The sequence below is a fragment of the Bombina bombina genome, chromosome 1, assembly GCF_027579735.1.
Source record: "Bombina bombina isolate aBomBom1 chromosome 1, aBomBom1.pri, whole genome shotgun sequence".
Taxonomy (NCBI): Eukaryota; Metazoa; Chordata; class Amphibia; order Anura; family Bombinatoridae; genus Bombina; species Bombina bombina.
This window is the reverse complement of record NC_069499.1, coordinates 494,867,364-494,882,869: the sequence shown is the minus strand read 5'-3', so window position 1 is coordinate 494,882,869 and position 15,506 is coordinate 494,867,364. Positions and strand designations below refer to the sequence as shown.

Genomic DNA, 15,506 nt, shown 5'->3' with positions numbered 1-15,506 from the left:
AGACTCAAACCAGAACGCCGCATTAGCAGTGACAGGAGCAATGCATGCAAGGGGCTGCAGGATAAAACCTTGTTGAATAAACATTTTCTTAAGGTAACCCTCTAATTTTTTTATCCATAGGATCTGACAAAGCACAACTGTCCTCGACAGGGATAGTAGTACGCTTTGCTAAAGTAGAAACGGCTCCCTCCACCTTAGGGACCGTCTGCCATAAGTCCCGTGTGGTGGCGTCTATGGGAAACATTTTTCTAAAAATAGGAGGGGGGGGAAAACGGCACACTGGGTCTATCCCACTCTTTATTAATAATTTCTGTAAACCTTTTAGGTATTGGAAAAACCTCAGTACACACCGGCACTGCAAAGTATTTATCCAGTCTACACAATTTCTCTGGTACTGCAATTGTGTCACAGTCATTCAGAGCAGCTAAAACCTCCCTAAGCAAAACACGGAGGTTCTCAAGCTTAAATTTAAAAGTAGAAATATCAGAATCAGGTTTCCCTGAGTCAGTGATATCACCCACAGACTGAAGCTCTCCTTCCTCAGCTTCTGCATATTGTGAGGCAGTATCAGACATGGCTCTTAAAGCGTCTGTATGCTCTGTATTACGCCTAACACCAGAGCTATCACGCTTTCCTCTAAATTCAGGTAGTCTGGCTAATACCGCTAACAGTGTATTATCCATGACTGCCGCCATGTCTTGTAAAGTAATCGCTATGGGCGTCGATGTACTTGGCGCCATTTGAGCGGGAGTCAAAGGGTCTGACACGTGAGGAGAGTTAGTCGGCATAACTTCCCCCTCGTCAGAATCCTCTGGTGATAAATTTTTTAAAGATAAAAGCTGATCTTTATTGTTTAAAGTGAAATCAATACATTTAGTACACATTCTCATATGGGGTTCAAACATGGCTTTTAAACATAATGAACAAGGAGTTTCCTCTATGTCAGACATGTTTGTACAGAATAGCAATGAGACTAGCAAGCTTGAAAAAAACACTTTAAATCAAGTTAACAAGCAAATATAAAAACCGGTACTGTGCCTTTAAGAGAAACAAATTTTGTCAAAATTTGAAAAACAGTGAAAAAAGGCAGTAAATCAAACGAAATTTTTACAGTGTATGTCATAGGTTAGCAGAGCATTGCACCCACTTGCAAATGGATGATTAACCCCTTAATGCAAAAAACAGATAAAAAAAATGAAAACATAATTTATACTTACCTGATAAATTCCTTTCTCCTGTAGTGTAGTCAGTCCACGGTTCATCCATTACTTATGGGATTATAACTCCTCCCTAACAGGAAGTGCAAGAGGATCACCCAAGCAGAGCTGCTATATAGCTCCTCCCCTCTACGTCATACCCAGTCATTCGACCGAAAACCAAACGAGAAAGGAGAAACTATAGGGTGCAGTGGTGACTGGAGTATAATTTAAAATTTAGACCTGCCATAAAAAACAGGGCGGGCCGTGGACTGACTACACTACAGGAGAAAGGAATTTATCAGGTAAGCATAAATTATGTTTTCTCCTGTTAAGTGTAGTCAGTCCACGGGTCATCCATTACTTATGGGATACCAATACCAAAGCTAAAAGTACACGGATGACAGGAGGGACAGGCAGGCTCTTTACACGGAAGGAACCACTGCCTGAAGAACCTTTCTCCCAAAAACAGCCTCCGAAGAAGCAAAAGTGTCAAATTTGTAAAATTTGGAAAAAGTGTGAAGTGAAGACCAAGTTGCAGCCTTGCAAATCTGTTCAACAGAGGCCTCATTCTTAAAGGCCCAAGTGGAAGCCACAGCTCTAGTAGAATGAGCTGTAATTCTTTCAGGAGGCTGCTGTCCAGCAGTCTCATAGGCTAAACGTATTATGCTACGAAGCCAAAAAGAGAGAGAGGTGGCCGAAGCCTTTTGACCTCTCCTCTGTCCAGAATACACGACAAACAGGGAAGAAGTTTGTCGAAAATCTTTAGTTGCCTGTAAATAAAATTTCAGGGCACGGACAACGTCCAGATTGTGCAGAAGTCGTTCCTTCTTTGAAGAAAGGTTAGGACACAATGATGGAACAACAATCTCTTGATTGATATTCCTGTTGGTAACTACCTTAGGTAAGAACCCAGGTTTAGTACGCAGAACTACCTTGTCTGAATGAAAGATCAGATAAGGAGAATCACAATGTAAGGCAGATAACTCAGAGACTCTTCAGGCCGAGGAAATAGCCATTAAAAACAGAACTTTCCAAGATAACAGCTTGATATCAATGGAATGAAGGGGTTCAAACGGAACACCCTGTAAAACGTTAAGAACTAAGTTTAAGCTCCATGGTGGAGCAACAGTTTTAAACACAGGCTTAATCCTGGCCAAAGCCTGACAAAAAGCCTGAACGTCTGGAACTTCTGACAGACGTTTGTGTAAAAGGATGGACAAAGCTGAGATCTGTCCTTTTAACGAACTAGCGGATAAACCCTTTTCTAAACCTTCTTGTAGAAAAGACAATATCCTAGGAATCCTAACCTTACTCCATGAGTAACTCTTGGATTTGCACCAATGCAAGTATTTGCGCCATATTTTATGGTAAATTTTCCTGGTAACAGGCTTCCTAGCCTGTATTAAAGTATCAATCACTGACTCCGAGAATCCACGCTTTGATAGAATCAAGCGTTCAATCTCCAAGCAGTCAGCTTCAGAGAAATTAGATGTGGATGTTTGAAAGGACCCTGCACCAGAAGGTCCTGTCTCAGAGGTAGAGACCATGGTGGACAGGACGACATGTCCACTAGGTCTGCATACCAGGTCCTGCGTGGCCACGCAGGCGCTATTAGAATCACCGATGCTCTCTCCTGTTTGATCCTGGCAATCAATCGAGGAAGCAACGGGAAGGGTGGAAACACATAAGCCATGTTGAAGGCCCAAGGTGCTGTCAGAGCATCTATCAGAACCGCTCCCGGGTCTCTGGACCTGGATCTGTAGCAAGGAAGTTTGGCGTTCTGGCGAGACGCCATGAGATCCAGATCTGGTTTGCCCCAACGCCGAAGTATTTGGGCAAAAACCTCCGGATGAAGTTCTCACTCCCCCGGATGAAAAGTCTGACGACTTAGAAAATCCGCTTCCCAGTTCTCCACGCCTGGGATGTGGATCGCTGATAGGTGGCAAGAGTGAGACTCTGCCCAGTGAATTATCTTTGAGACTTCCATCATCGCTAGGGAACTCCTTGTCCCTCCCTGATGGTTGATGTAAGCCACAGTCGTGATGTTGTCCGACTGAAACCTGATGAACCTCAGAGTTGCTAACTGAGGCCAAGCCAGAAGAGCATTGAAAACTGCTCTTAATTCCAGAATGTTTATGGGAAGGAGACTCTCTTCCTGAGACCATGATCCCTGAGTCTTCAGGGAGTTCCAGACAGCGCCCCAACCTATCAGGCTGGCGTCTGTTGTTACAATCGTCCAATCTGGCCTGCTGAAGGGCATCCCCTTGGACAGATGTGGCCGAGAAAGCCACCATAGAAGAGAATTTCTTGTCTCCTGATCCAAATTCAGCATAGGGGACAAATCTGAGTAATCCCCATTCCACTGACTTAGCATGCACAATTGCAGTGGTCTGAGATGCAGGCGTGCAAAGGGTACTATGTCCATTGCCGCTACCATTAAGCCTATTACCTCCATGCATTGAGCCACTGACGGGTGTGGAATGGAATGAAGGACACGGCAAGCATTTAGAAGTTTTGTTAACCTGTCTGTCAGGTAAATTTTCATTTCTACAGAATCTATAAGAGTCCCTAAGAAGGGAACTCTTGTGAGTGGCAATAGAGAACTCTTTCCTTCGTTCACTTTCCACCCATGTGACCTTAGAAATGCCAGTACAAACTCTGTATGAGACTTGGCAGTTTGGAGACTTGACGCTTGTATCAGAATGTCGTCTAGGTACGGAGCTACCGATATTCCTCGCGGTCTTAGTACCGCCAGAAGAGAACCCAGAACCTTTGTAAAGATTCTTGGAGCAGTAGCCAACCCGAAGGGAAGAGCTACAAACTGGTAATGCCTGTCTAGGAAGGCAAATCTTAGGTACCGGTAATGATCTTTGTGAATCGGTATGTGCAGGTAGGCATCCTTTAAATCCACTGTGGTCATGTACTGACCCTTTTGGATCATGGGTAAGATTGTCCGAATAGTTTCCATTTTGAACGATGGAACTCTTAGGAATTTGTTTAGGATCTTTAAATCCAAGATTGGTCTGAAGGTTCCTTCCTTCTTGGGAACCACAAACAGATTTGAGTAAAACCCTTGTCCGTGCTCCGACCGCGGAACCGGGTGGATCACTCCCATTAGTAAAAGATCTTGTACACAGCGTAGAAACGCCTCTTTCTTTATCTGGTTTGTTGACAACCTTGAAAGATGAAATCTCCCTTTTGGAGGAGAAGCTTTGAAGTCCAGAAGATATCCCTGAGATATGATCTCTAACGCCCAGGGATCCTGGACATCTCTTGCCCAAGCCTGGGCGAAGAGAGAAAGTCTGCCCCCTACTAGATCCGTTTCCGGATTGGGGGCCCTCACTTCATGCTGTCTTAGGGGCAGCAGCAGGTTTTCTGGCCTGCTTGCCCTTGTTCCAGGTCTGGTTAGGTTTCCAGCCCTGTCTGAATCGAGCAACAGATCCTTCCTGTTTTGGAGCGGAGGAAGTTGATGCTGCTCCTGCCTTGAAGTTACGAAAGGCACGAAAATTAGACTGTCTAGCCCTTGGTTTGGCTCTGTCTTGAGGCAGGGCATGGCCCTTACCTCCAGTAATGTCAGCGATAATTTCTTTCAAACCGGGCCCGAATAATGTCTGCCCTTTGAAAGGTATGTTAAGCAATTTAGATTTAGAAGTCACATCGGCTGGCCAGGATTTTAGCCACATCGCTCTGCGCGCCTGAATGGCGAATACGGAATTCTTAGCCGTAAGCTTAGTTAGATGTACTACGGCATCAGAAATAAATGAATTAGCTAGCTTAAGGGCTTTAAGTTTGTTTGTAATCTCATCCAATGGAGCTGTTTCAAGGGTCTCTTCCAGAGAGTCAAACCAGAATGCCGCCGCAGCCGTGACAGGCGCAATGCATGCGAGTGGTTGTAATATAAAACCTTGTTGAGTAAACATTTTCTTAAGGTAACCCTCTAACTTTTTATCCATTGGATCTGAAAAGGCAAAGCTATCCTGCACCGGGATAGTGGTACGCTTAGCCAGAGTAGAAACTGCTCCCTCCACCTTAGGTACCGTCTGCCATACGTCCCGTGTGGTGGCGTCTATTGGAAACATTTTTCTAAATATAGGAGGGGGGGAAAAGGGTACACCGGGCCTATCCCACTCCTTGGTAATAATCTCTGTAAGCCTCTTAGGTATAGGAAAGACGTCAGTACACGCCGGTACCGCATAGTATCTATCCAGCCTACATAATTTCTCTGGGATTGCAACCGTGTTACAATCATTCAGAGCCGCTAATACCTCCCCTAATAGTACACGGAGGTTCTCAAGCTTAAATTTAAAATGTCTGAATCCAGTCTATTTGGATCAGATCCGGCACCTACAGAATGAAGCTCTCAGTCTTCATGCTCTGCCACTTGTGACGCAGTATCAGACATGGCTCTAACATTATCAGCGTACTCTGTTCTCACCCCAGAGTGGTCGCGTTTACCTCTAAGTTCTGGCAATTTAGATAAAACTTCAGTCATAACATTAGCCATGTCTTGTAAAGTGATTTGTAATGGCCGCCCTGATGTACTTGGCGTCACAATATCACGCGGGAGATGCAGGTACTGACACGTGAGGAGAGTTAGTCGGCATAACTTTCCCCTCGATGTCTGGTGAAATTTTCTTGACACGTACAGATTGGCTTTTATTTAAAGTAGCATCAATGCAATTAGTACACAAATTTCTATTGGGCTCCACATTGGTCTTAGAACATATTGTACAAAGAGATTCCTCTGTGTCAGACATGTTTAAACAAACTAGCAATTAGACTAGCAATCTTGGAAAAATACTTTTCAAACAATTTTCAAGTAATATAAAAAAACGTTACTGTGCCTTTAAGAAGCACACAAAAACTGTCACAGTTGAAATAACAATGAACCGGATTAGTTATAGAAACCAATTTTTTACAGTAAATGTATTGATTTAGCAAAGGAATGCACCCACTAGCAAATGGATGATTAACCCCTTAATACCGGAAAAACGGATAACAATAAAATATAAACGTTTTTATCACAGTCAAAACAGTCTCACAGGTCTGCTGTGAGTGATTACCTCCCTCAAAACTAGTTTTGGAGACCCCTGAGCTCTGTAGAGACGTCCTGGATCATGCAGGGAGAATAAGGAAGACTTGTGACTGATTTTCTACTGCGTAGAAAAGCGCCAAAATAGGCCCCTCCCACTCATAATACAACAGTGGGGAAGCTCAATAAACTGATTTTATTTAAAACAAACGACAGCCAAGTGGAAATTAATGCCCATAAAATTTTTCACCAAGTACCTCAAAGCTAAAACGATTAACATGCCAGTAAACGTTTTAAAAATAAATACATGAAAGTTATAAAAAAGCCTGTTGCTAGTCGCTTTTACTGCAGAAAGGCTATAAGTTATATGTATACAGTATTTTCTTAGTGAAATGCCATTCCCCAGAAATACTTTAGTGCCAACATACATACATAACAGCCTGATACCAGTTGCTACTACTGCATTTAAGGCTGTACTTACATTTTAACGGTATTAGCAGTATTTTCTCAGTCAATTCCATTCCTTAGAAAATAATATACTGCAACATACCTCTTTGCAGGTGAACCCTGCCCGCTGTCCCCTGTTCTGAAGTTACCCCGCTCCTCAGAAGGCCGAGAACAGCAAATGGATCTTAGTTACGTCCGCTAAGATCATACACAAACTCAGGTAGATTCTTCTTCTAATGCTGCCTGAGAAAAAACAACACACTCCGGTGCCGTTTAAAATAAACTTTTGATTGAAGAAATAAAAACTAAGTTTTAATAACCACTGTCCTCTCACACATCCTATCGATTAGTTAGGTGCAAGAGAATGACTGGGTATGACGTAGAGGGGAGGAGCTATATAGCAGCTCTGCTTGGGTGATCCTCTTGCACTTCCTGTTAGGGAGGAGTTATAATCCCATAAGTAATGGATGACCCGTGGACTGACTACACTTAACAGGAGAAATAAACGTTTTTTAAACAGTCACAACAACTGCCACAGCTCAGCTGTGGCCCTACCTTCCTCAATAAACGACTTTTGAAGCCTTTAGAGCCCTTCAGAGATGTCCTATAGCATGCAGGGGACTGCTGATGGAAGCTGAATGTCTCTGTCTAATTTTAACTGCGCAAAAAAGCGCTAAAATAGGCCCCTCCCACTCATACTACAACAGTGGAAAGCCTCAGGAAACTGTTTCTAGGCAAAAATCAAGCCCCCAATAAGTTTAATCGTTTTTATATAAGCTTTGGTGATAAAACATGCCAGCAAACGTTTTATAATGCCATATTATCAGAGTATAGATCTCTGCTAGTAAGCCTCATACAAGTCGCTATTAAATCACTGTTTTTAGGCTTAACTTACATTAATCAGGTACCAGCAGCATTTTCTAGTCCCTAGAAAAACTTAAAAATGCACATACCTCAATAGCAGGATAACCTGCACGCCATTCTCCCTCTGAAATTACCTCACTCCTCAGACATATGCGAGAACAGCAGTGGATCTTAGTTACAAGCTGCTAAGATCATAGAAAACGCAGGCAGATTCTTCTTCTAAATACTGCCTGAGATAAAATAGTACAACTCCGGTACTATTTGAAAATAACAAACTTTTGATTGAAGAAAAAACTAACTATATTTTACCACTCTCCTCTTACTACCTCCATCTTTGTTGAGAGTTGCAAGAGAATGACTGGGTATGGCAGTTAGGGGAGGAGCTATATAGCAGCTCTGCTGTGGGTGTCCTCTTGCAACTTCCTGTTGGGAAGGAGAATATCCCACAAGTAATGGATGATCCGTGGACTGGATACACCTTACAAGAGAATTTTTTTTTATTTTTTTTTAATATATGCATTTCCCAAAATGAAACTGACAGTCTGTAAAAAAGGAAATATACTGATAAACCTGAATCATGGCAAATACAAGTACAAACATTATATTTAGAACTTTACATTTAAAGTGCCATAAATAAAGGAAAGCATAATTACCAAAAGACACTCATCTACATAAAGTAGATAGCCAAACAGTACTGAAAGGAGAATCGGCAGAGGTAATGGTATTATAACAGTATATCGTCGATCTGAAAAGGGAGGTAGGAGATGAATCTCTACGACCGATAACAGAGAACCTATGAAATAGATCCCCGTTAGGATGACCATTGCATTCAATAGGTAATACTCCCTTCACATCCCTCTGTCATTCACTGCACTCTGAGAGGAACCGGGATTCAGCATGCTGAGAAGCGCATATCAACGTAGAAATCTAGCACAAACTTACTTCAACTCCATAGGATGCAAAGTTTGTAAAACTGAATTGTGGGTGTGGTGGGGGTGTATTTATAGGCATTTTGAGGTTTGGGAAACTTTGCCCCTCCTGGTAGGAATGTATATCCCATACGTCACTAGCTCATGAGAAGTCAGATATCATTATGTTATCACTTTGAGTACACACACTTGCTTCCTTATCTTATATTTGTTTGTAAATCAAAGCTCAATACTTAGAGAACAATGTAAATGTATTAGTTATTTCTTCTGCACCCCACCAGAAGTGTAAGTTCTTGTGCTGGCTGTGTTAACATTGGCTGTCAATAACCTGGACTTAAGACAAGAAACTTTCACTATAGAAGGGGATACCATAGGCTAAATCAGCTATTTCAAATGCAAAATAAGGGTAAACGAGCTAGAATTTAATACACTCCAGCAGTTAAAATGCATCATTGGGAACAAATAAAAGGGGAGAAAATGTTTTGGGTTAACTGTCCCTTTAAAAGATTTCTTGATATGTAATACTGTATAAACAGTAGGCAAAACACACATCGGGTATTGACTACTGCTATGAAGTAGATTTTTGCAAAGTTAAATGTGACCTCGGAGAGTAGTCACCCTACAAGCACTTCCCCAGAGTTTAGGTGATTGGTAACCACCACATAAGGCTTTATAGGGCCTCAACAGTCACAAAATGAGATGCACCATTTGTTAGAGAATATCATTTTAAGACTGTCGTCCCTACACTACTATATATTTAACCCCCGCAAAGAGGTTAAACACACAGTAGAAGTACCGCTTAAAGCTGAAACAGATACTTACTCTGGGTTTTTCACAAGGACAGATTTAAGAAAGTCAATAGCTTCTTCGGAAACTGAAGAAAACGTATCTTCTGAAAAATCAACATTAACCTGTGAAATATTCAGGAAGGTTTCTTGCTTGTCTGCTCCCAAAAACGGAGACTCCCCAGTAAGAAGCATATAGCAAATGACTCCTATACTCCTGTGGAAATTGCATGAAAAAAAAAAAAATCAGCACATCTAGGAAGCAAGCACACACTGTATCCAGGCTAGAACAAAGCTTTCAGTTTCATACAAAGTTTTCAGATTTATACGAATTGATTTATAGGTCTTAGATTAAGGGACATAAAACCTCAGAATTTAACTTTACTTCAGTTATCAAATTTAGTTTGTTCTCATGATATCCTTTGTTGAAAAGCTTAACAAGGCTGGCTCAGGTGCAACAATGCCTTACCGTGAGTTATCTGATGATTGATGGCTTTGCACATATGGCTTTAATCATTGGATCTCCATAAAGTGTTCTATCCAGGACCTTAATGGGCACCCAACACGGCTGATTTTACTGACCACCCAGTTACAAGTATAACCAGTACTAAACAAAACTGCAATTAAATATTTATCTTAAAATTATACAATTAATTTGTGCTGGCAAAATGTTCTGTGGAGAAAACTGCAATATATGTTCAGCTAGGTCACAGTAATGCATTGCTGCACTGGAGCTGGCTTTTACTATGCAACAGTGAAATAATACAATTCTCTAATGCACTGGAACCTTTTTTTGCTCTCTATGTCCCTTTAAGTAATACATTACAATATCTTACCATATATCTGTGGATGTTGTGATGGGTTCATAATTTAATATTTCTGGAGCTGGAGAAAAACAGTATTAAGTGACAATTAAGAATGGAGTAGACCAACATTTAAATAATTAAGGAAACAGTGTATATAATTGTAATACCCAAATCACTTATTGCCTTAAAATAGAATTTCTTTGCGCTTGGCCCTGGAATTATTTTTCTGTAATTTGTAAACTGTTCTGGGGCAGTAATTCAGTCATTTTCCTGAGCCGATAGATTAGAATAATGCCCATTAATTGTTAGATTGGCTCTGGCTATTGGACTCATTTGTGAACTTCTGTTAATGTTTGCATTTTAGCTTTCTTTTCGATAGCATTCCAGTCCTTTAGAAGCATAACTGTTTGTATCTGTTAAGACACCCTTGTTCGGTTTGCAATGAACATCTGGGATCTACAACTGGACTAGGTAAGGATGTAACTATAGTGTTTAGGAAATAAGCCGGCAAATTGAAAAGGAAAATATTTCTACTAACTCATTTCAACTTTATGATGAGTCCTTATTCCCTGAGGGGACTGAATCTGCAGGTGATCATCTGCCCCAAGCAGACATCAGGGAATTGTTAAAAAAAGAGGAAAGGGGGCTTTCATAGAGCATCATAAATAAAACCAAGCCGGAGACCCCATTTTGGAAAGATGAAGCCCCCCTTGCCGTTATTGGTACAAGGTTGCCATTTGTAGGACAAATGACCTACAAAATGTATTTACTGTATTGAGGGAGAGAGGCTCAAAAAGAGCCCATACGCACAAAACACAGCGCACACACACAACCTCTGATATAAAAGATGAACCACGTGAAATGGCCCAGTTGATCTAATCTTGGGAAATGTGTAGAATAGATAAAACTAACATGCACATAACCCACCAACAATAGATAGGTTAGACCAGGGTTACTGGGTCGCGACTTGTGCCTGTGTGTGAGTGATTGAGTGAGAGAGTTTTTATAAACTGAAAGCTAAAGAGATCTGTTTTTTTCTTTTAAAAATGGGATGTGACACTAAAAAACATTGAATTCATAATATTTTTATGTAGATTAAAAAAGGGATAGTAAAGTCCAAAATTAGACTTTCATGATTTAGATAGGGCATGTCATTTTGAACAACTTTCCAATTTACTTTTATCATCAAATTTGCTTCGTTCTCTTGGTGTTCTTAGTTGAAAGCTAAACCTAGGTAGGCTCATATGCTAACTTCTAAAGCTATTGAAGACTGCCTCTTATCTGAATGCATTTGAAAGTGTTTTACAGCTAGAGGGCATTTGTTCATGTGCTTCATATAAATAACATTGTGCTCATGCACGTGAAGTTATTTAAGAGCCAGCACTAATTGCCTGAAATGCAAGTCTGCAAAAAGATCTAAGCTAAGGAGACAGTCAGCAGAAACTTAGATACAAGGTCATTAAAGAGGTAAAAACTATATTTCTATAACAGTGTTGGTTATGCAAAACTGGGGAATAGTAAACAATAAAATTTTTGGTGTTTACTATCCCTTTAAGTCTACAACCTATTTGTTACAATTACTTTCACATGCTGGAACATAAGAAATTATGATAGTACAAAAGCTAAATCATAAAATCATTAGTCGGTCATTATAGGTTCAGATATAGTTTAAACTCAAACAACTATATGCTTAACTGATAAATTAAATTTGTTTCAGGACGGTGAGAATACACGAGCCATCGCATTTGGTATTAAAGTTCAGTCCTACAGTAGGACACCCCACACAACAGAGCTTTAATATCTCCCACTTTCCCATGATTCCTTAGTCAAACATATGGTCAAGAGAAAGGAGTAAATAAGAAAAAAATGAAAGGAAGAGTATGGTAAAAGAAGTGCAAACTGGTACTGCCGCCAGCTGTTGGGGCTCGTTAATCTAAACCTCGCAATTTCAGGCGTGGTTTTTCTTGCCGACCCTCGCAGGGGCTGACCTTTATCTATTTTTGTATGCATGTGTTTATTTTATTTGTGTTAAATATTTGAGGTTTTTGAGAAAAACCTTGCCCCCTTTTAGTTGGTGAGAAAAAAAAAATGAGATCTGCAGTGCAAAAAAATCTCTACAAAATTACGCTGGGACTAGAAAGACTATTTCATATATTCGCCCATGGAACGCCCGTGTTCAGTCCATTTTACAAAAAAAATTAAATTACTCTTTGTATTTTCAAATTTCTTGGCTTTTTTTTGCACATCCAGCGTACTTAAATTATGATTTACGCTGTACATAGTTAATACGATTTATTCCGGTGTAATTTTCATACAAATTTTACATTTTTGATAAAATACGATTTTTGGTGAACAATTTCGTTTGCTTGTTTATGTGTGAATGGTTTTATTCTTCTTTTTGTATGATGTTTAAAATAAAAATGTTATAGTGCAATTTTCATACGAAATACACCCATTAGCAAGACTCCCTGTTATCAGGGTAAAAAGTGGCTTTAGATCATTTCACCAGGGAAATAGAAGGACTGGTGATCATTCTTTAATAATCTCGCCAAGCCCAGAGAGCTTTAGAGCATTTAGGCTAATCCTGAGCCCCATAAGTGACGCCTCGTAGGGGGTCCTGGCACCTCCATCAATATCGCTTTTCACTCCCACCACCTTAGTCAGAGGCTCAAGTATGACACCCGGCTATGTCGGGCAAGATATATCATAGGTTATCAGGTTTTTGTACTGTTGTCCGTATGCCTGTTGGGCTCTCGGTATTTCAATATTGTTAGCGTTTATATGCCATTGTCTCGTCATTGACACTCTCATTCAATACCTGTATTTTTCAATTACTATCTTTAATAAAATATTTAAATTAAAAAAAAAAAAATTAAAAATTGTTTCCTTTCATAAGATGGTTAGAGTCCACTATCCATCATATGTGGGATCCCATACCCAAGCTGTAAAGTCCACCATGAAACTTCCTTGCTACTAGGTACACTTCGCAAATAAAAGCTTTAAAACCACCATGCCAAGGTGATTGCTGTAGCTTTCTGGGACATGAGAAATGGATAAACAAGGAAGAAACAATTGTTAATTCTTCAGTGGCTTGAAGATAAAATGTCAAGGCCCATACTTTTTTTTGGGGGGGGGGGGGGGGTGTCGGACAGAGAGAGAGAGATGGGACTAAAATTTCCTAATTGAAGTTTTCATAAGAAACAACCTTAGGAAGGAAAGATTAATTTGTAGGTGTCTGACTTCCGAGACACTGAACAGAAGAATCTTTGCATCTGAAAATGACAAAAATAGTGAACTTAACTCTGCCCTTAGCTTTTTTTTGTCTTGCAGCAGGAAAGCTCCTTTACCTCCAGTGGCTGTAGCATCCAGCCCAGGTCCAGACAATATCTGTCCCTGAAATTAGAGGGAAAGAAGTCTGCCTTTACATATATCAACAGACCATGACTTCAGCCATGAATCATAGCAACATACTCTTTGCATTTATGCAAGTTATTTCAACAGCTACATCTCAAATGAGACTACTTGCAGTCTTGACCAACCACAAACGATCCTGAATTTTATCAAGGGAAGCCTCTTGAGGAATAAGGCCAGTCATGTCACACCGTACTGCAGAAGCTGCAGATACTTAGGGGCCAATTTATTAAGCAGCGTATGCTGCTCATTCTGCGGGAAACAGAATTTAAGAAGCAGTGGTCTTAAGACCGCTGCTCCTTAACCCATCCACCACTTCTGAGGTGGCAGACTGCAATGATCCCGATCAGATACGATTGGGATGATTGACACCCCCTGCTAGTGGCCAATTGGCCGCAAGTGTGCAGGGGGCGGCATTGCACAAGCATTTCACTAGAAATGCATGTGCAATGAGTAATTTAGCAATGTCGGGTGGACATGATTCGCTACAGGGAATCATGTCCGCCGGCCATTTGATAAATCTACCCCATAGACTACACTAAAAGCTGGAGGAAACATAGCCTGCCAGCTGAAAGGATTCCAAGATGAAACCTTGAAGTTTTCTGTCCATAGGATACTTAAGAGGTATAGTCCTCTAAAGAAATGGTAGTCAGTCAAAGAGGAAATGGCACTGTCCATCTTTGGAATAGTCTCCCACACCTCCAATTATTCTATTCCTTGCCAATTAGCTCAGAAACCAGGAAGGTACATAACCTGCCTTAAAGTATTTATCAAGCGTTTTCACAGATTGTCTGCAGGTGGAGGGTTCATAATCTGCAAGGCAAGTAAAAAACATCCTGCAATAGAGCATGTATGTGCTCCAATTTGAAATTAAAGGACCCAACTTTTACTACTGACTTCAGAAGGGGGGTCCTGAGTATCTAATTGTCCTTAGCTGAGGAGGAGGATTCTGATTATACTTGCACCCCTGGAGGGTACCTAGACAGGCCGCTCCTTAGATATCCCAGATTAGCCAGAGCCTGCAAAGGGATCTGAGAGCCTGAAGAGAATGAGGAACAGAGCTCTGGTATGTACTAAATACTAGAAATAAATTTAAAGAGACAGAACCTCAATTTTACTGTAAAATGATTAAAAGTACCCAAAAGGTGCCTACAACTGTATGCAGTGTTATCTGGTGAATGCAACTATTTCCCCAGGCTAAGTGAATCATATGTACACGTTTATGCCAATAGCCTGCAGGCTATGTGAGGGAAAGTACCAGCTTACCTGTCAGCACTCGCTCTACCCATGCACTGACACAGGATCTAAGGAAGGAGAACTCCAACAAGGCCAACAGGAGGAGGCTGCAGGACCAGTCCCAACGACACCTGTGACAGGCAAGTGACAAATCCCCCCCAGGAGAATTACTGTCAAAGCCAATGTACTTCTTTACACCACACCTCTGTCCTATTCCCGACTCGCTGAAGGGAATATTGGATCTCACATCAGTTTGAGAACCCCTTTCAGTAGATGTGTAGATCAGTACTTCCAAGTTTTACCAAAGTGCAGTCCTCACCTCCTGTTTCTCACCCTCCTAGATTGTAAATTCCTACAGGAATAAGGCCCTCAATATCTCCTGTGTTTGTCAAATATTGTCTCTTACAAGTTTTGTATCATTGTTTTACATCAATTGTACCCATGGACAGCGCTGCAGAATATGTCGGAGCATTATATAAATTAATAATAATATTTTTTTTTTAAAAGTGGGAGAGATTAAAGCTATGTTGTGTTAGGCTTTTGCATGACTGGACTTTAATCCCACATATGATGGCTCATGGACTCTCACCATCTTATAAAAGAAAACACAAATTTTTTTCAACTAACATACTTGGCTGAAATAGACATTTTGCCATCAGAATCAATACAAATTTTAAATAAACAGTTTCACTTATATTGCAACCTTTCAAGGAAGCAGGGCCATCCAAACCTTCTGTCCCATTCTGCCTTGCCTAGCCCTGCCTCTATTTATTGCACCCATTCACTAAATTCCACTG

At 40.8% G+C, this 15,506-nt stretch overlaps 1 protein-coding gene across 3 annotated transcripts in view; it reads right to left on the bottom strand.

The window, feature by feature from the left end:
- STK17B (serine/threonine kinase 17b) overlaps window positions 1–15,506 on the bottom strand; it is an 82,657-nt gene that overhangs the window by 34,729 nt on the left and 32,422 nt on the right. For all 3 annotated transcript variants that reach the window (XM_053698571.1, XM_053698569.1, XM_053698570.1), the window contains exons 6-7: window positions 10,093–10,141; window positions 9,294–9,473 (exon numbers count right to left, since the gene is read on the bottom strand). In XM_053698571.1, the coding sequence (XP_053554546.1) occupies window positions 9,294–9,473; window positions 10,093–10,141 (229 nt within the window). The remainder of the gene's footprint in view (window positions 1–9,293; window positions 9,474–10,092; window positions 10,142–15,506) is intronic.